Here is a 27398-nt window from a genome sequence, read left to right on the forward strand (position 1 = left end):
CTGGTCCCTCCTGGTTTTACTGTGTTTACCTCCCAAACAAATTTCATTTAGAATTACAATAGTGGAGAACTGCACTATCAGCCAGAGAGCACTTTTTCAGACTTAAAACCAGACATTTAGGAACAGATTCATTTCTATTTATTCACTCAGAAGTCCTCAAATCTTACAATTTCTGCAGTATAAAAGAAATAAAAATGTTTACTTACAAATCAAATTGTAACAAGCAGAACCACAAGTGGATAGCAACAATATAAAAATATACAGTATTTCCAGCCACTGCCTACAACTCAACATTAGGATCTTAAATATTCTTCCCTAAAATTCCAGGTATTGAATAGATACTTCTGTAGGGTACAGGTCATTTATCCAAGAATCATCCTAGAAGTCAGTCCAGTCCTTCTGCAGAAGTTTGTCCCCTCCTGATACACAGACAACAGCCCACAAGGGTGGGAAGAAGGGGAGCAATTTCCCTGGAAGAAAGAGAGACTGAACTTGACAGCAGGAAGACTACAACACAATGCTTCCCAACTGAGTACTGACACCTAGAGCCAAAGAAAAACATGTTCTAATGCATTTAGGCTTGGGGTTAATTTAAATTAAATACAATCGTATTTTTTTAAATGTCTATAATATAACCAATATTCAGGGCATTTTTTACTCATTTTATGTGGTTGTTTCAGCACTCACAAGATCAAGAGGGTCTTGGAAAAATCCATGACAGTAAAGTCTCTCCTGTCAGCAATGAACAATCTAGTTAAACATTTATTTGGGGGATACAAAAAATAATAATCAGAAATATCAATAATAATCAGAACTTACTTCTTCCACACCATGCCCCATCCTCTCATCATTTACAGAAAGCCACAAAACTAAAAGTTGACTGTTCTTTCACACTAACAAATACACATTCAAATTCCTCCCCCAAAACAGGAAGCTCCTCACACACTGATAGTTTCCTCTGGTAATTTACACCCTTGAAGCCTTCAGAGACAATCCAAAGCAAACATTAGCCATCCTGCTGTTGAATGAAAGGGTTTGGAATAGCTTCCATTCCATCCTGTGGACAAATAAGAACCACTGAGGTGCCTCTGCAGACCACAAGTCCCAGCTGACGTGTGTCTTCTGTTAATTTGTATTGATCATCTGGATCTGAAAAGCAGAGATCCCCAGTTACAATGGCAATGTAGGGAAAAGAAACCAAACCCCAATTTAAAAGGTACAGATGTGGTTTTTTCCAGGCATCTCTGCACTGTTTTATTGAACTCATGGATTAAAAGTGATGCAGCAGTAATGTTCAGGACATTACTGATTCATTCATTTTCAAAGCAGTGCTTGCCACAAGAAGTGGTAAAGAACTTTAATTTGTGAGCAAAGCAGAAGACATTTTTTAAAGAATTCCAAGGTCCTTTCACTCATGTAACCAAAAGCATGAGTACAAGTGATTTTAAAAAACTCCTAATGCCACTTCAAATGCCTTTATAGGCATTTTGGGAACAATACAAGTCAGAAAAATACCCATGAAATGATCAGAGAGCACTGGTTTATTCCCAGCCCAAGTGGGGGACAGACAAGCCAACATGTTACACAAAACCAGCCAATTTTACCCTCTTTGAGGTAACAATATATTTGATAAAAACACACTACACATCTTTTAAACTCCCATCTAAGAGCAAAATGAAAGCTTCAGTTGCTTCCTTGTAAGCATGCAGGAGAATACTCATCTAAAATGCTCTGCTATCATCATTATGTTTCAGGGTAGAAAATGAGAGTATCCTTGGATGGGAAAAGAAAAAAAGCCCTACAGCTCTATTAGCTCTAGGATGCTACAGAAGGCTTTAGTCCCACAGAAAATCAAAGCCTGCATTTCCAGTAGTTTCAGACAGCAAGATAATAGCTTTTGCTGAGATGCTTCTCCTGCTTTGAGCAAACTGGCACCACTACAGCAGTACACACAAAGGCAACTGCCTTATCTGAAGAGAAACACATTACTTTGTTCAAGATTCAGAGGACAAAAGCAGCAAATAAGTTATAGAGGAGCTCAAGCAAGGGCAACTAAGAATGTTCTACCACAGGGAATGTGCTTAACCTAAGTTCTGCCCTCTTATCCCTTTTTTTACAATTTAGTTACCACAAACTGTTTGGATGATGTCAACCTGCAGTTTCTGGCTTTTAACTCGGAGGTGTAAGATTTAAGAAAATTATTCTTGGGTAGAGGGGTGCTTTACACAGCTAATGTATTACTTACCTCTCATATATTCAATGGTACCATCAAGCACAAGGTTCAGAAGAGGGTCAAATCCTTTCAAGACACCACTTGCTATTGAAGAATACACATAAACCAAAGATTAGTCATTAAAACCAGGCATACAGCAATAAAACTGTGAAGGACATATTCAGTTCCCCCACTGTCTTCCCTTCTTCAAACAAGGTTATCAACCACAGGAGAGCTGAGATATTGAACAGTGCCCTCTTTGTCAAAGTACTTGTTGAGTACCAGCATTACTATCACTGCTAACAAGGCAAATAAGAGACTCTTACAATCCCAGGTTTTATATGAAGATAAAGGAACTTAGCATGAACTTTTTGAGAAGAAAATCTTAACCAACAGATTCAATAGAATTGTCAACTGCCCAAAACCTACAAAATAAAAATAACCCAAACAAACCCAAAGCCACACTTCTCAGAAAGGAGTGCAAGTAAATTCCAACACCTTATAAGCATCAGGTCCCCATATATTTTTAGATGTTTTTAAAAGCAAAATCAATTTGCTCTGCAAAAGTCTCTGCTGAGCATCTCCCATGCAGCAAGGCTCTGATTTTCAGGGAAACAAATGATCCCCAAGTGGCTCCATCTGCTGCACAGCTACTGACATGCAAGCAAGAGGGGACATAACATCCAAAGTAATGAAAAGTCAGGGTGAAATATAGTAAAACTCTCCATGAACTCCAAACATTGAACATGTTAACACCCGAAAGGGAGGACAAGTGTGTAAATCCTAACACCCAGCAATGTTTCTCTACTGCTTTAAATACACCCTCACAATGTGAAAAAAATACAGCCAGAGCAAACAAGATAGTTGACAACAAGTAATAAAAATAAGTGTGAACCAAAGAAGCTGCAGCCAGGGGATTAAAGGAAGAGTTAGAGTTTACTTCTCAGTAAACTGTGATAGGAGCTGAGGGAAGGGATGGAAGCTGTGCCAGGGGAGGGTTAGGCTGATGTTAGGAAATATTTTTTTCACCGAGGGGGTTGTCAGGCACTGGAGTGGCCCAGGACAGTGGTGGAGTCACCATCCCTGGAAACATTTAAAAGGTGTTTGGACCAGGTCCTTAGGACATGGTTTAGTAGCTGGTTATGGTGTTGGTGACAGGTTTGACTGATGAGCCTGGAGCTCTTCCAACCTGAACATTCTGTGATTCAGTGTGAGATCCAATTCACACCAGTAACAGCAAACAAAAGCGTCTCTCCTTGATATAATGTAACAAAGGAGACAAAAGGCAAAGGGCAAAGTGCAAGGAAAAACATAAAAACGCCAAGAAACCTTCATGCTACCTGTGTCACCCCGACCCAGTCTCACCTTCTCTCCCGCCCTGGAATTTCACTCGGATTGTTTTGTCGATGTATTTGGAGAGGTCCAAAATACTCTCCTTCTTCTTCTTCTCCTTATCCTAACGGAGAGGAGCGCGGGAAGAATTACAAGAAACCCTCCCCGTGCCCTCCAACCCCCCCCCGCGTTACATCTCCGCTCCCCAACCCTTCATAACCCCTCTTCTAAAGGGGCCGAGACCACTGCCCCGGGGCAGAGCGGGAGAGCAGCGGCGGGAGGGAGGGGGCATCACCGGGGGGGAGAGGGCATCACCGGGGGGGAGAGGGCATCACCGGGGGGGAGAGGGCATCACAGGCGGGGAAAGGGCATCACCGGAGGGGAGAGGGCATCACCGGAGGGGAGAGGGCATCACCGGGGGGGAGAGGGCACCGGCGTGAGGGAGAAGGTATCCCCGGGAAAAACGGGGCACCGGCGGGAAGGAGAGAGAGAGGGCAACGGCGGGAGAGAGCGAGGCACAGCGGCACAGCGCACACCGCCGCCGCACCCCCGGGGCCAGGCCACAGCCAGCGGGAGAAGGCTCAGTCCCAGTCCCAGTCCCAGTCCCAGTCCCGGTCCCGGTCCTTCCTCACGCCAGGCAGCGGCCAACTCGCTCCTCACCGCCATCTTGCCCGCGCCGCTGCCGACGTTCGCCATTTCATTCGCCGCCGCCAGAAGTGACGCGCGGCCCGGAGGAGCCCCCGTTAGCGGCGCCGGAACGCGGGGCGGGACTTCCTGGGGCGGTCGTTGGGGCACCCGGTGCAGGGGGGCCCATCTCGGCCCCTCCGACACAAAGCGGGAGGCGGCGCGCCCGGAATGGCGGCGCGGACATCCCGGTTCCGCGCTTGGCTTCTCCTCCACCTCCTGCCGCAGGTAAGCGACTGCCCCGGCCCTGAGGCTCGTCAGCCGCCCCGCCTCGGGCAGCCCAGCGGGGCAGGGAGAGATCGCGGGCAGAGCCGGGCGCCGGCCCGACGCTGCTCCCAGGGCCACAGCGGGGCCTGTGGGGTGCGGGCCTTGCTCCGTCCGGCAGCGCTGCCCGGGTCAGCGGAGCCTTTCGTGGCGGAGCGGAGCGTGGGGGCTGCCCCGGGAGAGGCGCGGCTGAGGCGGGGGCTGCCGGGGGGGCAGTGGCCGAGATGCGGCCGCTCTGCTGGAGATAAGAAGGACAGCATCGTCCCTAAGCCTCTGTGTCGTCTGTCCTCCGCGATTTAGCATTATTTATATATAATATAATATAATGTGACATAATATCGCATAATATAGTATAATATCGCATGATATAACATAATATAGCATAACATAACATAACAATATAGCGTAGCATAATATAGCATAACATAATATCGCATAATATAACATCACATGACATAACAACATAACATGACATAACATAACATAGTATAATATAATATAAATTTATGTGGGGAGTTGTTTGGGGTCTGGGTTTGTTGGTTTGGGGTTTTTTGTTCTTCTTTACATACTTAACACATTCCTCATAGTTCTTAGAACACCAGGGCCCTGCAGGGGCAGCAGCCTGATCTGGAGGGTAGGATGTCTTGTAGGGTGTTCTTGGGGTAACTTTTTAACATGACAGTCCAATTTTTCCCTGTCCCCGTATTGCCAGTCATCTTTAGTTACAGAATGGTCTGGTTGCTAGTTAACTTTTTTATTCCTACATCATCCCCTTTTTTTTGTCTTTTCCTCCATTATCTTGTCCTGCACCATCCCTTCCTTATTCCCCACGTCCTGTGCATTTTGACATCTCTATTAACGCTTCAAGTGGATTTGTAGTGCCAGCATAGACCTCACCAATTAATAAAATAAGGGTCAAGAAATGGCCTGGAAACAGTTTGATTTGTCAGGTTGGAAAAGATGAGCACATCACAATGTAGAACGACAGGAGGTGAGATAGTCCACTGGAGGATACTTGGAGATCTTGGCTTCAGCTCCATGCGTTGCAGCATATTTCCTTGATGTAAGCAAATAATTCAGTGTGTTTGTGCAGTGGAATAGTGTCCATATGCTTGAGCAAGCTTTGAACAGGGTGCTGCAAGAGTCCTGCTGCGGCAGGAAAAAGTGCATTTACTGCGTGCTACTAATATTTTTCTGTTTGCCAAAACTGGCTCGATTATAATTTGTTTGAATACCTTATATTTTGCAATCCTGCTGTGTCTCTTGCACTTGGCACTGGGTTTAGGTACATCAGCCTGAGGCAGAGAGGAGTGATCTGGTGCAGTTGTACTCCTGTGGTACAGCACTGACTGATGGATGGGGTTATTCTGAGGGACATTTCCTGGTCACCAGCTGTACTGATGATCAGTGGCTCACTCTTGTTTTAGTGCTTTTGGGTATCTTTGGAGCATAACTTTGTCTCCTCCTTGAGATAGGATAATGGGGTAGGTAGCATCCACATTTGCTTCTAAATGTTGATTTAAATAGGGAGAAGGAACAGCTTGGTTGTGAAGTAGGGATGTTCCAAACCTGGGTCCACATCTAGGAGCACCTAAAGAGGGATGTGATCTTATAGATCCAGGTACAATCAGCACATAGATCTTGCTTTGATATCTGAGTCCTCACTTCTCAGTTTACTTCCTTCTCATTCTAATCATTGCTTTGTGGTGTTGCTACCTCTCAGCTGTCCTGTAACGAGAGCAGATGTACACAAGCCTTTGGCTAGTGAATATTGTAACATTGTCTGCAGTGAGCAGGTTGGATCTAACTGGCCTTCACTATAGCAGCTTTCAGCAGAATATTGAATTGAGGTGAGGGGTTTTGTATTTAAAATCAGAGTGTTCTGTGATGTAGGTTGAAAAGAGTCTGAAATTCTGGACTAAGGTGGTGGCAGACAATGTAGTCTCATGGAATTGTTTCATTTTGAATATGAAACTCTCTCCACCGTACAGAGCTTGCTGAAGAAGGTTTTCTTTGTGTGCAGATTTGCAGTTTGCTGTTAATGGTCTTCAAACTGATAGGTGCAGTTCCTGGGAAATGCACCTCAGCTTTTAGGGAGCTCTGCTTTGTCTTGCATGCTGCATATATTCAAAACACATCTCCATGTGTCTGTTAAATCCCTCTGAGATTCAGATAACCAAATCAGCTCATAGAGCTAATGAAATGGAACAAGTGTACAGGGCATCCAGGTGAGATTGGGGACAGAGACAGGGAGGAACAAGCAATAATGAGCCACTAGGTTGGCTCAGTCACTCACACTGCAGATTCTTGAAATACCTGAACTGAATTCCTCCTCTCCATCTTCTTCCATCATTTAACTTGCAAGCCCCAGTGCTTGTCTCTGAGCTGCATGAATTTACCAACAAGACCAAAAAAAATCTCACTCAGCAAAAAAAAAAGGTGTTCTGCTCCTTTACTGTCAGACTTTACACTTCAGTTGTGTGAAAGCCTTTTCCTTGTTTTGCAGCTTTTATATAAAACACTTTGCTTGCTGTTACTTACACAACAGTCTCCATAAAGCTACATTTCTAGCAGATTTCCAGATTTTGGCAGATCTTCCTTGTGACTTGGCACTCTTGTATATGGATGCCAGATTGTTAACAATGTCTAAATACAGTTACTCCCTCCTTATTCATACAGGGGAAATAGGTAATTCCCTGTTTAACTGGGAGAAGTTATTTCTACTCTTTGAGGCTGGGAAGCCCATTCATATAGAAGCTTGCAGGGCTTTCTAAATCACATCTTCTGTAAGAAGCAGCAATCATAAAACACCTTATTGTCACTACAGCTGTTGTCTTTCTGTCAGTGTTTGAAAGAGGATGGGCTTGATATCCAAGCACTTGGGAAAGAGCCCTTGGGGGCTGTAGGAATATTGAATAGGATCTGAACAGATTACATTTTCTTATGGGTTAATCTAGGTTACAGCATAATCTCTGTGTGAGACCCACCACAAATGTTGCCACCATCCCAATGTATGAGCTGCACTGCTTTGAAATTGGAAGAATCAAAGCCCTGTGGTACTGAAACAAGAAACTGATGCCTATGGTTCTGCTTTGGTGGGAGGTTAAGAGCAAATTTGCAGCATTAACAGACTTCATAGCTATGTTTTGATGCTAAGTGATAATTTTTTTGTAAAAATATCTGTTAATTCACATTCTCCATGAACTCCATTTTCTGCAGACTTTGTAAAAAACTCTACACCCCCTTCTGCTTTTAGCCCTGATCATAATTCCTTTTAATTCCTCTCATCCTTGATTTTTATTTGCATTTTGGCACACAAAACCACATAGCTTCTAAAGCGTTTTGAGCACTTCCCATCAGGAACCTTTTACTCCCTTAACATTTCTTTAAAGAATATCCATTTAGTTGCTCAGAAAGCATAATCATGTATTACAGTCTTCAGTTTGTCATTTGGGGATTGTTACTGAGATCCTGTAGTCTTTATCTAAATGGAAATGTAGCAGCACACCCTGTGCTTGTTCTCTTGTTTTAAAGGTGTGTAGCTTATATCGTACAAAATGTAAAGCTTTTAACCATACAGGCTGGTTGTTTCTCCAAAGCTATTCAATTACAGGTACCTATCTCCTGCAGAGAACTAGTTCCTGAGCAAAAGGTGGCTAACCTCCTGGAAAAAAAACCCCAAACCAGCCTCTTTCCACTTTTCCTTGCTGAGCATGATACAGTTTCCTGCCTGGTTGTGACCTCTCCCAACCTCTTGTGCATCCCTCAATGTATTCACTGGAAGGACTGAGTGAGGAGCAGAGAAAGCCTTGATACCATGCATACACTCCAGCAATATCTAAAATAACTGATATTCCCAGCATTGTTTTGGTCACAGTTAAAACAGAGAGCCATGCCAGATGCTATGAAGAAAATTAACTCCCTCTTTAGTCAGGTTCAATACAGGCCTTAGGCTCTTAGGTATGTAATCTTCACTGCTTGTGGCAAATATTTTTAGATTTTTCATATCAGCAACTGGTCACTGAAGCAGTGAAAAATATATGCAGGATGTAGTAGTCCTGAGGAAATTCCCCTGTACTCCCTGCACAGATCCTTGACTCTTTGTAGAATCTCTGTATTTCTTTAAAATACAAAGCAGGCTAGTCAGTAAGTTAGTCCTATTGCTTCTGCTGCTTCATGTGGCCTAAAATTCTCATAATGAAATTTTTGTTACTTTTTCAGGTGTGCTGTGAGTATGGAATGGTCCATGTCCTCTCAGAGAAGGGGAGTAGCAAAGGAAAAGACTATTGTATCCTCTTCAACTCTCAGTGGGCCCATTTGCCACATGATCTGGGAAAAGCTGTAAGTACCTCACCAAGCAATGACAGAATGTATTTTAAAATGCCTTTGTTACAGGGAAACCTCTGTTTTCTAACTAAGATTAGTTAGAAAGATTAGTTTTGCAAGCAGCATGCAGAGCTAATGGCTGGTTTTGGTTCAAAACAGAACTATTCCTTTTACACAACATTATCAACTAAATGAAAATGGCACTTACCTATGGTTGGGAAGGAGTTTTTCTATGCCAGTATCATACAAAAAATATACTGCTTGGCCTTGCTAGTATACTGAGCTGTGACCTGATGGTGAAGAACTTCTCCCCAACTCATCTAAATCTCCTCTCCTCTAGTTTGAATCCATTTCCCCATGTCCTATCACTCCCTGACATCCTCAGGAACACATCAAGGTGGGCTCTCAATGTCTCCAGGGAAGGACACTTCACAACCTCCCTGGGCAGCCTGGGCCAAGGCTCTGTCACCCTCACAGTGAAAAAATTCTTCCTTAAATTATTTGGTAGATATTTGGAAGTATCCAGGTGCTTAGGATCCAAAATCTCATCTAACTGGCTATGTTTGGCTTCAAAATGGAAGTTCATTCTTGTTGCCTGTGATTTTGTACTTTATACCAGCCTGTGTTTGTGTTTTTAGCTGTTCATATCCTGCATCATCTCAGCCTCTGCCACCCTAGCAACTATGACTGAGCTGTTTTCTTACTTCCTGGGTGCATGCACCAGAACAGCAAGAGTGCTGGAGAAAACAAGTGGAGATTATAACTCAAATTACCAACAGAATTCTGTACAATAAAGTGCAAGACCCTATAGAATAGAGAGCTGTTTCAGCTTCCAAATTAATATGAGAGTACTCTATGACTGCATTACTCATTCTAAATTACCCTTTAGAAATTCTGTGGTTTCTGCTCTTGCTTTCTTTTATAACTTTAAATATGTGTGTAACTAATTTCTTTGTTTTCAGTCACTCTTGCAACTGCAGGATCAAACAGCATCTGTTTTGTGTTCTCCTTCTGATGTACCTGATGGGGGATTTAATAATCAAATCCCCATGGTGATGAGAGGGAATTGCACCTTCTATGAGAAAGTGAGGCTTGCTCAGATAAATGGAGCTCGTGGACTGCTGATTGTTAGCAGAGAGAGACTGGTAAGTCTCAGCAAAATGGAAAGGCAGAAAAATACTAATCTGATGTTAGATATTGTCTTGTGTTCATTACTAGTATGTGATGCTTCTATTTCAGATGAATAATAGACATGTGTGTGTTTATGTCTGTATATACATGGTGTAGCTGTGTGTGAAAATGGACATCTGAAGGAAGGATTAATGAAGCAAGAGGAGGTACTCAGTGCATAGAGCCCTTGTGACATTCAAGTCAAGGCTTCATAATTAGGTCATGTGAAACACTGGAATCATAAGGGAGGTTGTCTCTTGACTCAGACATCAATAAGACCTAGAGTATAGTGAAACCACTGCTTGAGATTCAGCTGGAGCATCACCAGTGTGTGTTTTGTAAAATTAGTGGGTTTGAATACCATAATCAATAGCAGAGGCACTCATCAGTCATAAAATTGTGACCCTGTTGAGGAAAAGATTCTGCTTGAAGTTTGGTTGCTGCATTTTGCTGTTACACTCTTTAATTACCTGTGTTTTACTGGGAACACAGTATACATTTTGACTTTTGAGTTTTTTCTGTCATTATGACCCTTTCTAGAGTATTTTCCAAATTAACAGTAACAAAACTTGCAACTTTAACACTTGTAAAGTAATAGAGGTTTTTACAGAAATGAATACACTCTTACCTGGTCTGGACTGTCTTTCAGGTTCCTCCTGGGGGAAACAGGAGTCAATATGAAGAGATTGATATTCCAGTGGCTCTGCTCAGCTATACTGATATGTTAGATATTGGCAAGGTAAACTTAACACAAAATGCTCTGGTTTATGTTATGTCATTTAAATGAGTATCAAACTCAACAGTGTTTGAAGTCCATGTTAAGAGCTTGGAAGCTGTAGAGAGTTGTACTTTTGTTATATTTTGTTATATTATTTTGTTATATTATTTTGTTATATTATTTTGTTATATTATTTTGTTATATTATTTTGTTATATTATTTTGTTATATTATTTTGTTATATTATTTTGTTATATTATTTTGTTATATTATTTTGTTATATTATTTTGTTATATTATTTTGTTATATTATTTTGTTATATTATTTTGTTATATTATTTTGTTATATTATTTTGTTATATTATTTTGTTATATTATTTTGTTATATTATTTTGTTATATTATTTTGTTATATTATTTTGTTATATTATTTTGTTATATTATTTTGTTATATTATTTTGTTATATTATTTTGTTATATTATTTTGTTATATTATTTTGTTATATTATTTTGTTATATTATTTTGTTATATTATTTTGTTATATTATTTTGTTATATTATTTTGTTATATTATTTTGTTATATTATTTTGTTATATTATTTTGTTATATTATTTTGTTATATTATTTTGTTATATTATTTTGTTATATTATTTTGTTATATTATTTTGTTATATTATTTTGTTATATTTTGCAAAAAAAAAAATGCAAACCTATTGAGTTTAAATAACTGAACCTTTGCAAATGTAGCTTTTTGGAAGTTCTTCATAACTTGTGCTTACCTCTGCAGAGTTTTGGCAGCTCAGTGAAAGGAGCAATGTATGCACCAAATGAGCCTGTGCTGGACTATAACATGGTGATTATATTTGTCATGGCTGTAGGGACTGTTGCAATTGGAGGCTACTGGGCAGGAAGCAGAGATGTGAAAAAGTGAGTAACTAGAATGCAGTATTTCAGTTTTATTGTACTTTTCACAGAAAAAAAAAATAGAGCTACCAACTGGTAGCTCTGCTAATGAGGTTTGCAGACTCTGTATAACCAGAGGTGTTGATGTAACATTTGAAAGGACCTGAGCCTTGTATTGGCTTTGTCACTCTGTGAAATTGTTAGAGTATAATTTGCATGTAGAGTGTTTTAGTGTTTTGCCTTGTCAAAAAGCCAAACAATTGAAAAGCTCAGAAGGAAAATTGGATAGTAGAAGCCCTGTTTGGACTTTTGCAACAATTCACCATAAAAATCTATTGTAAAGAAAAAAAATTGGTTTTGCTATTATAGTGCAAAACAGACTGTTTAGAGGGCTAAATTATACTATGTTTGTTATGAATCTTTTATTGAAGTTTTATTGTTACTTTTTGCCAGTAAGTGGAGTTGGGGAGAGAAGGCTGTCTATGCCACACACTAGGATTTCTTCTGAAGTCAGCAAAGTAAATTCTGTGTTAGTTTTTAGGATTCTGTTGTGTTGGTGGTGAATGAAAAATAGTCCTCTCCATCAGCTAATTCAGCAATCACCGGTTTATGCATTATGTTATATAAAATGTTCATCCATCCCTGTATAATGTGGAGTTCCATTGACTTGAGTGGGAATCAATTCAGGCATTGATGTTGTCATGTTTTCCAACCCCACGTGGGGTTCTTGCTGAAGATTTGGTGCCCTTTTCTATTTTGTTGCAGAAGGAAGGGACTGATAATTGCCCTGTTACTCGTTTCAGGCGGTACATGAAACACAAACGTGATGATGGGGCAGAGAAACAAGATGATGAAACAGTTGATGTGACTCCAATAATGATCTGTGTGTTTGTAGTGATGTGCTGCTCAATGCTGGTCCTCCTTTATTTCTTCTATGACCACTTAGGTACTCTTAAAGTTGTATTTTTATTGATACATCTTCATGGTCACGAGGTTGCCGTTGTTTAAAGAACATTTTTAGTTTGAAAGTACTTAGGAAGTGACTCTTTTGCTGTGCTTTTTATCCCAGTATGACTTAAAATCCTGTAGGAAAACAGGGTAGATTTCTAAACTCACTTTTAGTGAGGTTGAATTAGGTGATTATAGAGCTTCTTGCAAATGTAGACACAGAATTAATGTCTTCCAGCTTTTATGTTTGTCAAAGGTGTTCTCAAACCTATACCTGTCTATTATTATTTATTTTAAACATAGATGATGGGGTCCATTGTCAATTTTTTAATCTGTATAAACATAATAAGCTTCTAATCTTAATTTAGGAAATTGCTTGACAAAATAACACGAGAGCCCAAGGCACTGGAACGTAAACCTCCTGTTTCTGAGGCACTTCTAAAAGATACATCTCATCTGTATTAACTCATTTTGCTTCTGAGTGATTTAATGCTTATGTATACCCATAATGAGAAGATAAACACTTCAGCATAGGTTGCCTTTTAGGCTTAGGATTTAATGACTTTTGAGTCATTAAAAGAATATTAGAAAAGAGGTTTTGATTTGTTGGGAGTATAGCTAATGCATAAAGTACACCTGAGTAAAATGAGGTAAAATTAGACATTTAAGGAGCACAAATTGAATAAACAATCATTTGAAGTCTCTGAGTTTAACTTTCACTGGTGAAATGTAAGGCTTATTTCTCATTCAGGCTTTCTGATTGTCTGTTCTTTATTGAGCCAGGATATGAAAAAACATCTCTTGCCTTCCCCTACTTGGACTTAATGCTTTTTTCTTTTTCAGTCTATGTTATTATAGGAATATTCTGCCTGGCTGCCTCAATTGGTCTTTACAGTTGTCTGTCTCCCTTTGTAAGAAGATTCCCTTTGGGAAAGTGTAGGTATGTGGCAACATCTAAGTTTTCAATAAGAAAAAAATTTTTTTTTTTTTTTTTTTTTTTTTTTTAAATGTTGGGCAGATGGGGGGGTTTGCAAAGAGGCTTCATGCTTCAAAGTGTTTATAAAGGAGGAGGGTATCTACATAGACAACTGTGGCTTTGGTGTGTTTCCTTTTCAGAATCCCAGACAACAACTTGCCTTATTTTCACAAGCGTCCGCAGGTCCGGATGTTGCTCTTGGCTGTGTTTTGTATCTCTGTCAGCATAGTCTGGGGAATCTTCAGAAACGAAGATCAGTAAGTGTATAGTTTAGTTTCTGAGCTAGAAGTTGTAAGAGACACTATAGTATAAAGTAACATATCCATAGAAGCCTCAGCTTACCTGGAATTTAGGAGTGACAGGAAAGGAAGTAGAGACTTGGGCAGAAATTCTTAGTTCCTTATGTGCTTCATCTTTGTCTTGTTGACTTAAGTTACAGGAAATTGTCTCTTGTTAAGCTTAAATTTCTTTGAGTTCCAGTTTCTAATCTCATATCTTTGGCTTAAGACAGCTTTTCAGAAGAGTAGCAAATTGGCACAAGTTGTCTAACTTATTTCTCAGGTGTTCATCTGCATGTGAATTTGTTCAGAGAGAATAAGAGTTGTGAATATTGCCAGATCTTTAGCTTCTTTCCACAGTCTGGTATGAGTAAATAAGTCTCTATATTCAGTATTGCTTCAGCTATAGCATGTTATTACCACTTTTGTTAGAGTTTTTTGTTGGTTTTGATGTTGTATTGTGTTGGGGTTTTTTTACCCCTTACCTCAATGTCAGATGCTCCACTTCCTCCATGTATACCTGTTGTGTTCATCTTTCTGAGTCCTCTGTCAGACATTCTGTGTTAGAACTGAAAATGCTGGCTTGTGTTCCTGCTGGTGGTACCAAAGATATATTGATTGTGCCTGGAATGCCTGCTTTTCCCTTTGTTAGTGTCCATTTTCTGTGTTCAAGCTGTGAATCATTCACTGACAGAACTCATAAATGGAGGAAGCATCAGCTCTGAAGCACCTTTTAGAGAAATGTGTCAGACTGAGAAGTACAGTCATCTAGACTTCTGCTTTTTTAGGGAAACCTTATTTTTTTGGACCTCAGATTCTACTTCTCTGTAATCCTATCAATGGAGAGTAAAGCAGAGAGCTTTGACACTTCTGTACCTAAAAACTGTGGAATTCATTTAGCACACAGGGTGCACACAGATAGAGAGGCCAAAGGACCCCAGTGTTGTCCAAAAAAAAAACAGTGGATTTGTTGCCTGGTGTGCAAGAATCCTCACACACACATGAGAGATGGTGTTTATTGCAGGTTTGTGCAAAGCTGGGTGCTCAGTGGAGCTTCCACAAGTCAAGCACACCAGCCAGGAGAAAAGTAGCAGTATTTATACAAAATATATTATTTAAAATCCCACCCAACTAATACACAATTAATACACATATAGGAGGTTACATCATCATGTAAAGTCATTCTTTGGGCCTTAGTTCAAGTCCTGTTCACCTGCACTTGTTCTTCTGGTGGTCTCTCTCTCATGGTCTTCTGAGGGTCTTTGGAGGAGTCTCCCCTTCACCAGTTGTCCCTTATGAGGGCTGAGAAGGATATAGATCCAAAAATAATGTTAATACAATGCAAAACTCAAACTTTTCTGATTTCTGGTTATTTGGCTACACTGAAAACATTCTCTATAGTTCTAGCATATTTTACTGTTTAAAACATAATTTACCATAGCAGATGTTCAAGAGAGAGAACTACATACATAATTTTGCAGTTACCTAAGGCAGGTTTTTAAAAGAGGGGACCACAGGCATCAGCAGCACTTCTGCTTTGGTACCCACTGACCTCACCCACCCAGTTTTCAATCCACCTCATTGTCTCCTCATCCAGTTTCTGCTTCATCACTTCCTCTGTGAGGATCTTCAAGGGAGATTCCCAGTGAAAAACCTTACTGCGCTCTAGGTAGACAGCATCCTCACTCTTCTTCCCTCACCTACCAAATCCCTCACAGCACTGTAGAAGGTTATCAGGTCGATCAAGCACAACTTCCCCTTTGTGAATCCATGCTGCTAACAGTGTTCATTTCAAACAAGTGCTTCTACTAAAAGTTTTTTGTCCCAGGCAGGTCCTTAGCACAAGGCTTGGTGTGGCTTTCCTACCGTGTCCTGCAAAAAAGTTACTCTCCTCTTTCTTTAGGTGGGCCTGGGTTCTGCAGGATGCTTTAGGAATTGCTTTCTGTCTTTACATGCTGAAAACAATTCGCCTGCCTACATTTAAGGTATGAAAGTTAAAGAGATGAAAAAGAGGATGTTTGCCTCTGTAGAACTCTGTATGTTGGCTTAGAAATGCACTTCCACATTCAGATGGAAACAGGGATGTAGAGTTTAATGTAAGTGAGATGTGATCATCAGGCATGGTGTGTGGTAGCTTAAAGTTCTGTAGAGTCTTGACTACAAGTAAATCACACACCAGCCACATTTGTGTGTTTCTTCTTCTTGATTTATTTTATTCTTTTTTCGAGTTTGACACATGGTTTGGTGTTGCATCATTCTGGTATTTTTTTCAAATCTTCCAGATTTTACATGATAAAGAACTTTAGGGACTGGAATATAATTTTATGTTTAATAATTACTTTTATATCATGCATGCAAGACCCAGTTCCTCCATCTAAAATATTTAAGAATTATGACTTGGTTTAATCCTTGTTAGTTTTTGCCTTGAATAGTCTTAAGTTGCTAATTATTAATTCTTTGTTGTTTACTAATGCATAGTTTGTAAATACCAAGTATCTTGTCTCTTCCTCTAGGGTTGTACTTTACTCCTCCTGGTTCTTTTTGTGTATGATGTATTCTTTGTATTTATCACACCTTTTCTAACAAAGGTAAGTGAAGTACTTCTCTAGTGCCTGCTGTTCACGGAGCAAAGTGTAATGACTGCTTTCTGTGTGTATTTCAAAATGATCCCAGACCTGCTGAGTGAAGTGATAATTTACTATTTTCCCCTTTTTTCTTTAGACTGGGGAGAGTATAATGGTGGAGGTTGCTGCAGGCCCATCTGATTCTGCCACTCATGAAAAGGTACTCCATGTAGTCTGAAAATCTGGCACTAATTTCCAGCTATTACACTTACACCTTCTCTAAAATGCAAGGACCACAAAGCTGAAATGGAGATACCAGACTGAAGATAATTTAATGTGTAAATAAGCACTCCTGAGCTCTCTAGAAATCCACACCAAAGAGAGGGGGCAAAGCAGACTCTTAGGGGTTCATCACAACAGCTTTGGTCTTCCTTTATCTTGCTTTAAAAGGGCTTCATGATAAGCAATCTCATTAGCTCAGCTTCAAAAAGCATGCAAGCACATCCATTTTTACCTAAAGGGTTAAAGCTTTATACATTCAGTCTGTCTCTTGCCCCTCCTCCCCTGTTTTGATAATTAGCTTATGAACAGCTGAAGCTGTAGGCAAAGGGGAGACTTGAATTGGAGCCAGGAAGAAAACACAGGTCAGTATTTAGTGGTGCTGTTCTATTTGACATGATTGCCTTGGGGAGGAAAGTGTGTGAGATACAGGAGATAGTGAGACAGTGAGATATTAAACAGGTAAGAAATGAATCTGTAGGAAGAATCATTTTGATAATTCAAGGATGTTGGGTCTCTTTTCAGCAGTAAATGTATTATTGCCACATGGGAAAATAGCAAAGAAAACAGTTGTTAGCAGGATGAGCTACAGGTGGATCAATCCATATTATCCATACTGATTTCTTTAACTCCATAGGTTCATGTCTTTTGTACCATTAGTACCCCTTCAGTTTGATAGAATGCTTTAAGTTGGAAAGGACCTTTTAAAGTTCATCCAGTCCAACCCTTTAAGGATTGAAAAAGCAATGGTAAGGTCTCCCTGGAGCCTTCTCCAGGCTGAACAACCCCAAATCTCTCAGCCTCTCCCCACAGCAGAGCTGCTTCAGCCCCTGGAGCATCTTTGTGGCCTCCTCTGGATTCTCTCCAGCAGCTCCATGTCCTTCTTGTGTTGGAGACCCCAAAAAGACCCAGCACTGCAGGAGCAGAGGGGAAGAATCCCCTCCCTCAAACTCCTGGCCATGCTGCTTTTGGTGCAGGGTTGATGTCCCATTGCATATAAGACTTTGAATTTAATACAGTTTGAAGCTGTCTGTCCTGTGGGCTTGTCTTGGCCGTTTGTTTTTAGAAAGTATCCCTCCTACCTTAAATACATTTTGTTAGTGGTCAGTAATGTTAACAAAATAAAAACATAAGGACGTTTAAAAAAACATAAGGATCTATAATGTAAAAAAAGAGGTCTGCAGTTTCAGTCCAAGAGGAACAAGTTCTGGTAGATGTTATCAGTATGTAGAGAGAAGAAGTTTTTTATGAAAACAGACATCTGTCTCTCTCATTCCAAGCTCCCAATGGTCCTGAAGGTGCCACGACTGAACTCCTCACCACTGGCTCTGTGTGACAGGCCTTTTTCTCTCCTAGGATTTGGAGACATATTAGTTCCAGGTATTTATTGTTCAGCATATGAAGAATTTTACTTATGTCACTGTCGTATTAGTTTATTCCTCTAGTACTTCTTCAAGGAGGAAATTTTATTTTACCTCTCTACACCTGATAAGTTTTACGTGTATCTTTTATATGCTTTTTTTTCCTGCACTGTTCATTTTTTCCATAAGACATTAAAGGCACAAAAGTCTTATTGTACAATTTCATGTGAATTGATGCAAAGAAATACAGAAAAATCTCAAAAACTGATTTAGCAACTAGTTTTATAGTATAAAACATCTTTATTGGAGTGCTTCTGTTGGACTGGGCTTGTGTTTTCAGATAACTCTGTGTAAGCTGTGCTGTCTCCTGAATGATGCTGTCATGTTTAAACACCACGGTGTTGGAAATTTGATGATTTTGTGTTTTTCAATGCCTGAAAGCAAGTTGTAACTGTTCTTTCTTTTCCCAGGCTTGCTGGTAGCCTATTGCCATAGATTTGACATTCAGGTGCAGTCATCCAGAGTCTATTTTGTAGCCTGCACTATAGGTATGTATAACAGTGACACCTGAACACAATACCTCCAGGAGCCTCTGAAAGCACACCATTGATCTCATATTACATTGTTTAGGGGTTTTTTATTGTTCTCCTCCTTTTGTTATTAAACAGAAATATTTTAGCAAAGTACTTTCCATCACCAGGTTACCTGGTGTCATTTTCCTGGTTTGTCTGCCATATGTAAGGGGAGCTTCCTGTTGCCAGGGTTTGTCCCACTAGAACCCTTGCACTATATTTAGAGATGCTTAACTGCTCATTCTGGTTTAGCCATTCATGAATCTTCCTTTGACTTTGCTCTTTTTGTATATTCTAAAAATTTGTGACCTATGATGCAATAGGTTGCTTTATGATGAATTAGTTTTCTTTGGTTTCTAGAATCCACAGCTACATGCCATGAACTTAGACTACTAATGAATAGTATCATAAAGATTTCTGTTAAAAATATTATGATTATGATATGAAATCCTAGCTTCTTCTGTTCTGCTTAATAATTTTTGCAGAATAGAAGCAGAAATTAAATCAAAAGTAGTAACAAACAGCGAGCCAGCTGTATGCTGTAATTTGTTGGGTTTTTTCCTGTGATGTTTCAGGATGTTAAGAAATGGTAAAAAAGCCAAGCCAAACAAAAAGCACGTTATAAAATAATTGTCTGTGTTATAAATACAACGTGAGGCAAAATATTTCATTGGTTTATTTTTCTTTTCTCAAGCTACTGAAGGTAATGATTGAGCGGCACAGTATGGACCAGGCTGATCACACTACTTTCACAACATGTTATCAGTAGAAAGACTGTAGAGCACTATTCAGAGTTTACATTGTGTATTTAGTGGTTGCATCTAATGAGGCCTGAAGAAAATCTGGAGGTGTTGGTTGAGTATTTCTTGAAACAGTTCCTGTGGGAACACTGAGTAACGATCGAGTTGTTCTTGAGCAGAGCTGCATCTGAGTAACTTTTCTGGTTTTATTCCCTTCCAGCATATGGCATAGGCCTTCTGGTGACCTTTGTTGCCTTGGCACTGATGCAGATGGGTCAGCCTGCTCTCCTCTACTTGGTGCCCTGCACTCTTCTCACCAGCTTTGCTGTGGCTCTTTGGAGAAAGGAGCTGGCGATGTTCTGGACAGGCAGCGGCTTTGCGGTGAATACCAGTTTGATATGAGTGTCAAGAAATACTAATATTATAAAAACCTAACTAGAATTAAAGTTGAGTAAAACATTGCAGTATTATCAACCAAAACCAAATATTTTTGTTTTCCTTGATTGTTTGCTTGCTTTCTACATGTTTTTTGCCTTGCTAAGTTTTTCATTTTAATATTTATGGCCACGTAAACTGGCTACGGAAAAGTAGTAGACCTTGTCTGTCCTTCCAGGTTCTGCCATAATTTTACTGGTTTGATCTCTCTTTAAAGTCTTACTAATAGTAAAATATTAAATATTATATACAATAAAATGATTTATAATATTATATAAAACATTTTAGTAAAATATTTCTCTTCATATTTTTTCATAGCCTACTGCTTATGAAGTAGAAGTCTTATTCAATGTAGTAAATTATCACTTTGTTTCAGTGAGGTATAAGTGAAATTAATTTATATTGTGATGCATGATCATAGATTTTTTTTTTTACAATTACTTGAAGGGTGAATCTGTCAAGCTAGAGGTTCCTCCCAGTGAGTGTTACTTTGCTTTTCAAATACTTGTGATAACCTTCACAACTTTCCTCTACAAAATGGTATTTAATTGTTGGGAAAACATTTGAGATCATCCCAAATGTGTTGGAAAAGTTGTACACTGTTAGTAAAGGTGGGCAAACCCAGGGAATGGCCAAGGGCCCAAGTGCTGTTAGCTTGTTCCTTTGTGATCAGCAGACCCCATTTGACATCAATGAGGAATGATCAGGCAGAAAACAATTAAACACATTTCTGGAAGAAAAATCCCCTTGTGTACTATAAAACACAAAGACAGGATAACTGTATGCATGTGTCCACTCTTCATCTTGGATGACCATGACTCCTGATAACTGGACATTAATCCTTGCTTTCCATCATTCTGACTGTGACCTTCCATTTACAGAAAGACCTACCTCAGCCTCCTTTGGTGATAGCTCCTGTCAACTGCCCCGAGCTTCCCAAAAATAGCAATGTACCAGCCTCTAAGCAAGACACAGAGCAAATGACCAATCCCACCCTCCATGTGAAGGAGCTGCATGGCCCCAGCTCAGCTGCAGAGGACTTGGCTGATCCCGACACCAAGACGGAGCCCTCGGAAATTCCTGTTGCACAGAGTGAGGACCCAGCTGGTCAGAATCAGGACAACCTTGAAAGCAAAAGCTTAAATGCAGAGCAAAAACAGCTGGAATGAGCAATGTGATAAGAACTCCTTTATTTTGCCACACAAACATATCCATATAAAACCAGTATGCATTTAGGACTGGTATAATAGTGTTTGCATTCATTGAGAAACCTCACTGGGAGTCTGATCATCAAATCCAACAATGAATGTTCTGCTTCCAGCTTTGGTACAGCTGTACACTTCAAACATCTTACTGAAATATGGTGCTCTACAAGGGTTCTAATATATGGATTTCAGTGATCACTTCTTAGTGAATGCCTTTGACTGTTCCATTTTCATTATACCAGGGTAGTATTAAGAGTCTCCATTTACACAGGACTCTACTTGTGTGACTGTTCTGCTGCTTTAGTATAGTGTAGGTGACATGGAGGAAAAGCACTGACCAAGTCTGCTACAATGCTTAGTTGAGAGAATCATGATAGTTATTTTAGCACTTTCCCCTTTACCATCATTTGCTGTATCTTTCCCTCCTTGTCATAGCCATTGCTACAAGGGAATGCTTTACTATAAACCCACATTCAGGAAATGCAGAGAATGGTTGATTTACCACACTCTGAAGGAATTTATACCACCTTGGTGCATTAAATGCATCTCTTAACTTTTTGTCTTTGTTTTTGTCTTTGGGCTGGCTACTAGTCTAGTTTAGAAGGCAGGATGAAAGGAGCTACAGGAACCTTTCTAAGCACTTGTATGAGCTCTGGGGGCTGTCTCTGAAAATCAACAGTGTTTGTCACAGAACACTGTCTGCAAGCAGAAGCATATTAAGAATGTTGAATGTTTCAGACATAAAATACAAGCCAAATAAGTAAGAAAATAGATAGTAGCACTATACTAAGCTTGATAGGCAGTATTTTTGTTGGGAAGATGTTAAAGTAAAGCAGTAAAAATTCATGTTTGGAGTTTTGAGCTTCAATTTTTCATTTGTTTAAGGACTATAATTTCAGTTTCTAATTCTGATGAAAATAATCTGGTGTTTTCATTCCCAAGGGAGCACATATGGTGCTATAGTCAGTTGTGATTTAAAGCTGCTTGTTGCTCAGTATCTAATCAGCTGCCTCATTCATGTCTTGTCTTTGTCCCAGGAGAAACCAAACCATGGCCAGTCAGGTTCTGGAATGAGGCTGTGGTCTAGCCACTATCTTCCATCTCTTGTTACATGACATTATGAAGGACTAAATTTGTGAATTCAAAACTTTTTAAGGTGCAACTGGTCTTTCTTACACTTCAGTTCATTGGTCTTTCAATTCCTGAAACTGTGTGTTTTGCCTGTATAAGATGGTTGAGTCTTTTATGCATCAGCACAGAGGGATTGGGTGATTCACACAGTTCACTTGTCAGTTATTCCATCTGAGAACATTTGACTTTATCAGGGGTCTCTGTACTACACTTCCATTTCAATTCCAGAAAGCCTCAGCCACTGCTCTTTAATATCAAAGCAGAAAATGGAAGTATTCTAGGATCCTAGAATATGATTCCAAATTACATGGAAGAAATACTTTTCAGAGTATTTGAGGATCCAGAATGTTTCACCATAGTGACACAATCAGAGGCAATGCTTTTAAATTAAGTCTCCAATTGGTGTGTTGCATTGGGTTATTTAGAGCTCTCTTTTATGGCTGTTAAATTTCAGCCACTGTCTTTTTGTCTTCCAAAAGTTTGCCCTGTTTGGTTCCCATTGGGTGGGAAGTATTCTTTCTCTAGAATGTGGAAAGCTTTCCATAAAACACTGGCTTCAGAGTTTTACCAGCTGCTTCTTAAAGCCTCAAACCCTGTCTGATAAAATCAATACAATGATCAGTTTCTTGAAAGGCATCCAGTGTCCAAAGGCTTGCACTTCATTTAATTTACAAATCATCCTAATGGAAGTTAGCAGGACTTAAGAGTATTTCAGTCTTCTCTTTAAGGGACTGTGTTACTTTTGCCAGCAGTAATCTGAACCAGTTATTGCTAATAAAGAACAGCAGAGATGTTTTACTGAAAATTTCAGCCAGCTGGATTATGCCTTAATTTAAGCCACTGTATAAGGATGTATATCAAATCAAGGAAACAATCTTGTGTTTAAATAATGGACTTGACAAAGAGCAAGAAAACAAGTTTGGAGACTGACTCAAAGTTCTGTGATTTTTTGCCTTGATTGTTTTTCAGTCACAATGTTATTTGGAATAGCTTTTTATATATATAAAAGCCAGTAGCTTTCTGATGATGAAGCATTAAGTTCTATCATATACTTGAAAGTGTATTTTAACATTTGTTCTCCTATGTCATGGGTTAGGAAACAGTTTATTTCTTAAATTGTCTATAACTCAATTAAAATGGAAGAATTCATAACACTTGTAGGCATTTAACAGTTGCTTTGTTCATCCTGCATTCCAGATAGGTCTCCTTGGAGCATGTGCTTCACCTTAAGTTTCTGGACCTTTTCCATCTATTTTTAAGTCTGGGGTGTTTTTTTTTAGTTTTGCTTTTATATTTTCAGACTATGAAGATCAATGTGGAAAAACCCAATATCTCCAGTTAAAGTATGTAAACTGGCAATGAGTTTCATACTTCAGCTATTCCAGTACTGTAAAAGTGAAGTAACCCTGGTGTTCAGCTGTTCAGACCCTGATCCTGGGCAGTTCAGTCACCACCATCAACAACCAAGACTGTTCAGGGGTTTTTTTGTCTTTCAAAAACCTCCCTGACCAGCTTGATGTAAAACTTACAACTTTTTGTTGTATTAGAAATTGTGAAGAATTTTCAGTGTAGCTGCCTGGTTTCATTGGATGGTTGCAGATACACATCCCACACTAAACTTTAGTGAAAATGCTGAGTGTAGTGAAAGTCATGTTAATGTTAAAATAATGTGGAAACATTTCTTGTTTTACGTCTTTCACAGACTAAGCTTTTAGCTAACTAGATAGAATTTCAATAATAAGGATTCTGCCTCTGAAAACTTGGAGGTGTTCAGGGGAAGCACTTGTTTTAGTCAAAAACTGACCTTTGACCAACACCATAACCAACTCCTAACCCATGTCCTTAAGGACCATCTTAGTGACATGTGACAGGCAGCACATTGACCCAAAAAACTTGTTGAAATCCAGACATCCCAGCAGACTGCAGTATTTGTCCAAATCCTGCAGAGGTGCTGCCTTTTTCCATGGCAGATACAGCCTCTGAGGGTTCAAAATAAAATCTGTGTATGGGTTGTGTCTTGAGAATAATGAGGACTTGAGAGAGTCCAAAAGTGAACAGGAACAGTGATCAGAGGTCCAGAAAGCATCAGCAAGGAAAGATTGATCTTAAGGCATTTTATCAAGGTTGGTTTCCCAGGTGGCTGTCCCAGTAACAAGCTTGGTGGCCTTGAGCTGGGGTCTGTGCCACTGATGTTAGGTAGGATGGAGAGGGAGAGGATAAGAAAAAAAATGAAGGTGGCTCAGAAAGCATGAGGAGATACTGCAAAAAAATGACCCAAAATTATTCTTCCAAAGAGAAGAACTAGGGGCTTGCATGATAAATATCCAAAAATCTGAAATGCTACTGCAAATTGGAAAAGCAATTTTTTTTTTCTTTTTCAAGTAGCAATGGCATCAGAATCAATAGACTTCTAATAACTCCCTAAGTTACAGACTTAAAATAACTACAGTGAGAAGCATCTGCCACCTCTGTGGCTGTTTCCAGTGCACCAACTTCTGAGCTCATCTTGTTCTGAGAGTCAGGAATTCAGCCATGGAGACAAGAACCATCTTTTGTCCCTTGAATCAGGGCCAGCGAACAAGCCCTGGTCCACTTCAGTCCCAGCATAGTCTGAGGCTCAGAATTTCTATAATTCAGTGACATTGTGGCATTAAATTTGTCTCCTAGCAGTGCCATGGCAGTCTCCATCTCAGCAGTGCTGTGCTGGAGTTTCCAGGAATTCTGACTGACAGCTTGGATTTTGTATTACAAAACCTCTTGGTTTTGTTTTGCTGTTTTCAAGATGAAAATTCTTCTGTAAGAAGCAAATCAGAGCAACATCAAAGCACGTGCAGTGCTCTTCTGACTGAGATAAGAAATCTTTTTTTTTTTTTTTTTTTAATGTGCATCCAATTTGTTGAATTGCTGTGAATGTTTCTGATATCTGGAACGTTTTCAGAACAGGACAGCCTTGTGTGCTACCAGAAGCTTCCTTTGCCACTTCAGTGATCCCCTGTACCTTGTGCCCTTATCACTTAGGGGTCTCCTGTGAGTATTTCACCTTTGCCTTTTCTTCATCCAACAACCTGCTGATTCTCCAGCTTTCTTAGAGCCAGCACAGGTGGTGGGAGAGCAAAAAGAAATCTCAGTGTAATAGGACACTCCTAGAGCTTTCTGGAAAGCCTAAAACTGGGAATTGGTCACCAGAGCCCACCTGGATCACCTGTCATTCCATTCAGCACCAGGGGCTGTCACATTTTCATACTAAATACTCAAGTTTTTCATCCTAGAAATCACTGGCAGTAAGTATGAACTCCACTACTGACATGAAAGCAAAACTTAATTGTTTAAAGAAAAATCCAGATTTCCAGCCCTGCCTATGGATGCTCATTATTCTTAACCATGCTCATAACCAGGAGGATGGAGCAGGAGGCTGGAGACAAAAATTTTTATTGTTTTAATGCTTCTTGGATGCTTGATCATAGCTGCTTTTAGCAAGGAAGTTTGTTCTTGAGGAGTAAGCTAAGTAGAACAGTTTTAAATGTCTGATGTCTTTGTGGAAGGACTTTAATGTTCTAATAATCATGTATAGAATAATATTAGGATGAGTGGAAACTCTAAAGTTTGTTAATTTTAGATTTTAGCTTTTGGGAATGCATAAGTTCAGCTCTGCAGATGTGTGCATGAGGAATAAGCTTTTAAGTTTCTTCCATCCAGTGCTGAAGGAAGGACTTTCTGGTGATTCAAAACCTCGGATACATTTTTGTTATTTTAAAATCTTCTATGCAATTTGGCCCCTGAATTTAAAAAAAGCAAAAAAACCCACCCCCCATAAGACAGAACACCTGAGTTGACCAGTGTGGGAAGACTGCTGTGAAAACTCAGTTGAATTATTTTTCCTGCACAGGAAAATTTTTGTCAAACTGCCTGAAGCTGGGGAAATGAGGTGCCAGGTGTAAAGAGTGGGTGATCCAGTTCTCTGTAAGGATGTAGTCACTCTCCTTGTCAGGGATGCTGATAAAATTCATATTTTCCCTTGGCTCCCTCAATTTTATCTTGCATCTCATTAACCTTGTTAGTTAATTAGTTAATTCCATAAACTATGCATATGCATTTCCTAGATTTAGTTCTTTGGACTGCTGAATTGCAGACCCCTTCTGTGAAGAGATTTCTCTCAGGCTGGGGGTGTAGTGTTTGCTAGGTGAAAATTTGCAAAATTGGTGCATGGTATCTACAAGAATAGAATATCAGTAATTTTATGACTTTCACCTATAAGTATCTCATATATATGGTACAACTGAGGGGGTTTTTTTTGTTGTTGTAATCGTTTGCAGGTGGTAACAAAGAACTGAACATGCTGAAAATAAGATCAAGCCATTGCAAAGGCCAAGAGAAAAAGCAATGCCAATTCCAAGTAGAAAAAGACATTTTTGGGGAAACATTTCTGGTTTTCCAAACCTGTTTGTCTCTTACTGTTACACATGCATCAGATTTTCAGTTCAGTCTCTGTCTGTAGAGCTCTTCATGGTTTTGATACCAGCCCTCCCTCTGATTTACAGCCTTGTATCCAATTGCACAGCATATCATAATATATATTTTTATATCTGTAAATACATTGTAATACATAGCGTTTCCAGTGACCAAATGTAGATTTGCTTCTTCCTTCTGTGACATAACCTGGGGAAAACCCTATTTCAAAATTAAAGGGTGGGAGGAACAGAATCTTAGGACAAGAGATGAGAAATACCCCAAGGGTTCTGCAGAGTCAATTTTCCATGGAGCAATTGAGCCTAATTTAGGCCTACATAGATATAGTGAAAAAACCCCAAACTTTAACAGCAGCTCAAGTTGTAGGGGGCTTTCCTCTGTTTTGCTTTTAAAAAAACACTGGAATTTACTTCCCTTTAGCTTGTTTTAGTTTCAAGCTGTAAAGATTTTCTAAAAAACTGTAAAATAAAGATACTTAATTTTTGAACTGAATTTTGCTATTTTGTGTCCTTTACATTTGAAATCCAGTTGTTTGTCCTTTTATTGTTTGCACCAGAATCTGATAAAAAGGGTTTTTTTAATTCAAAATACCACTCCTCATAGCTTCAATACATCTTAAAACCAGTCCATGTTTTTGTTTTTTTTTTTCAAGTGTTCTATTAATGTGCAAGACCAGAAAGAATCTTTCACATCCCCAAGCAGTCCATGTGAGTCTCTTTTTATCTCTTTTCCCTGTTTTTATAATCCTGGTGTGACTGTTGTACTGATACAATCAGTTCTGACTGATCTCTTGCAAGGTGTAGTGCAGGGTGGTTACTACAGGGACCTCTTTTTA

General features: G+C 39.5%; 2 protein-coding genes across 3 annotated transcripts; one reads left to right on the top strand and one right to left on the bottom strand.

Annotated features, from left to right (window-relative positions):
* Positions 1 to 115: 115 nt before the first annotated feature.
* Positions 116 to 4316, bottom strand: LSM7 (LSM7 homolog, U6 small nuclear RNA and mRNA degradation associated). Its single transcript, XM_071727635.1, has 4 exons — positions 4205 to 4316; positions 3578 to 3668; positions 2246 to 2317; positions 116 to 1149 (listed from the first exon to the last, which is right to left on the bottom strand). Exons 1-4 carry the CDS (start codon positions 4238 to 4240, stop codon positions 1007 to 1009), a joined length of 342 nt encoding a protein of 113 aa, XP_071583736.1. The 5' UTR covers positions 4241 to 4316; the 3' UTR covers positions 116 to 1006.
* On the top strand, positions 4286 to 27055 carry SPPL2B (signal peptide peptidase like 2B). Of its 2 annotated transcripts, none has more exons than XM_071727626.1 (15): positions 4286 to 4456; positions 8714 to 8833; positions 9781 to 9963; positions 10638 to 10727; positions 11492 to 11631; positions 12411 to 12553; positions 13399 to 13495; positions 13672 to 13788; positions 15713 to 15794; positions 16323 to 16397; positions 16531 to 16593; positions 17933 to 18032; positions 18484 to 18561; positions 19546 to 19771; positions 20642 to 27055. In XM_071727626.1, the coding sequence occupies exons 1-14, from the start codon at positions 4400 to 4402 to the stop codon at positions 19725 to 19727; spliced, it is 1527 nt and encodes a 508-aa protein (XP_071583727.1). In that variant the 5' UTR covers positions 4286 to 4399; the 3' UTR covers positions 19728 to 19771; positions 20642 to 27055. The 2 variants fall into 2 exon arrangements, with proteins under 2 accessions (XP_071583727.1, XP_071583726.1); XM_071727625.1 differs by having other exon boundaries at positions 4290 to 4456; positions 19546 to 19706.
* Positions 27056 to 27398: the final 343 nt, after the last annotated feature.

Source organism: Heliangelus exortis, chromosome 28 (genome assembly GCF_036169615.1).
Source record: "Heliangelus exortis chromosome 28, bHelExo1.hap1, whole genome shotgun sequence".
Classification (NCBI taxonomy): Eukaryota; Metazoa; Chordata; class Aves; order Apodiformes; family Trochilidae; genus Heliangelus; species Heliangelus exortis.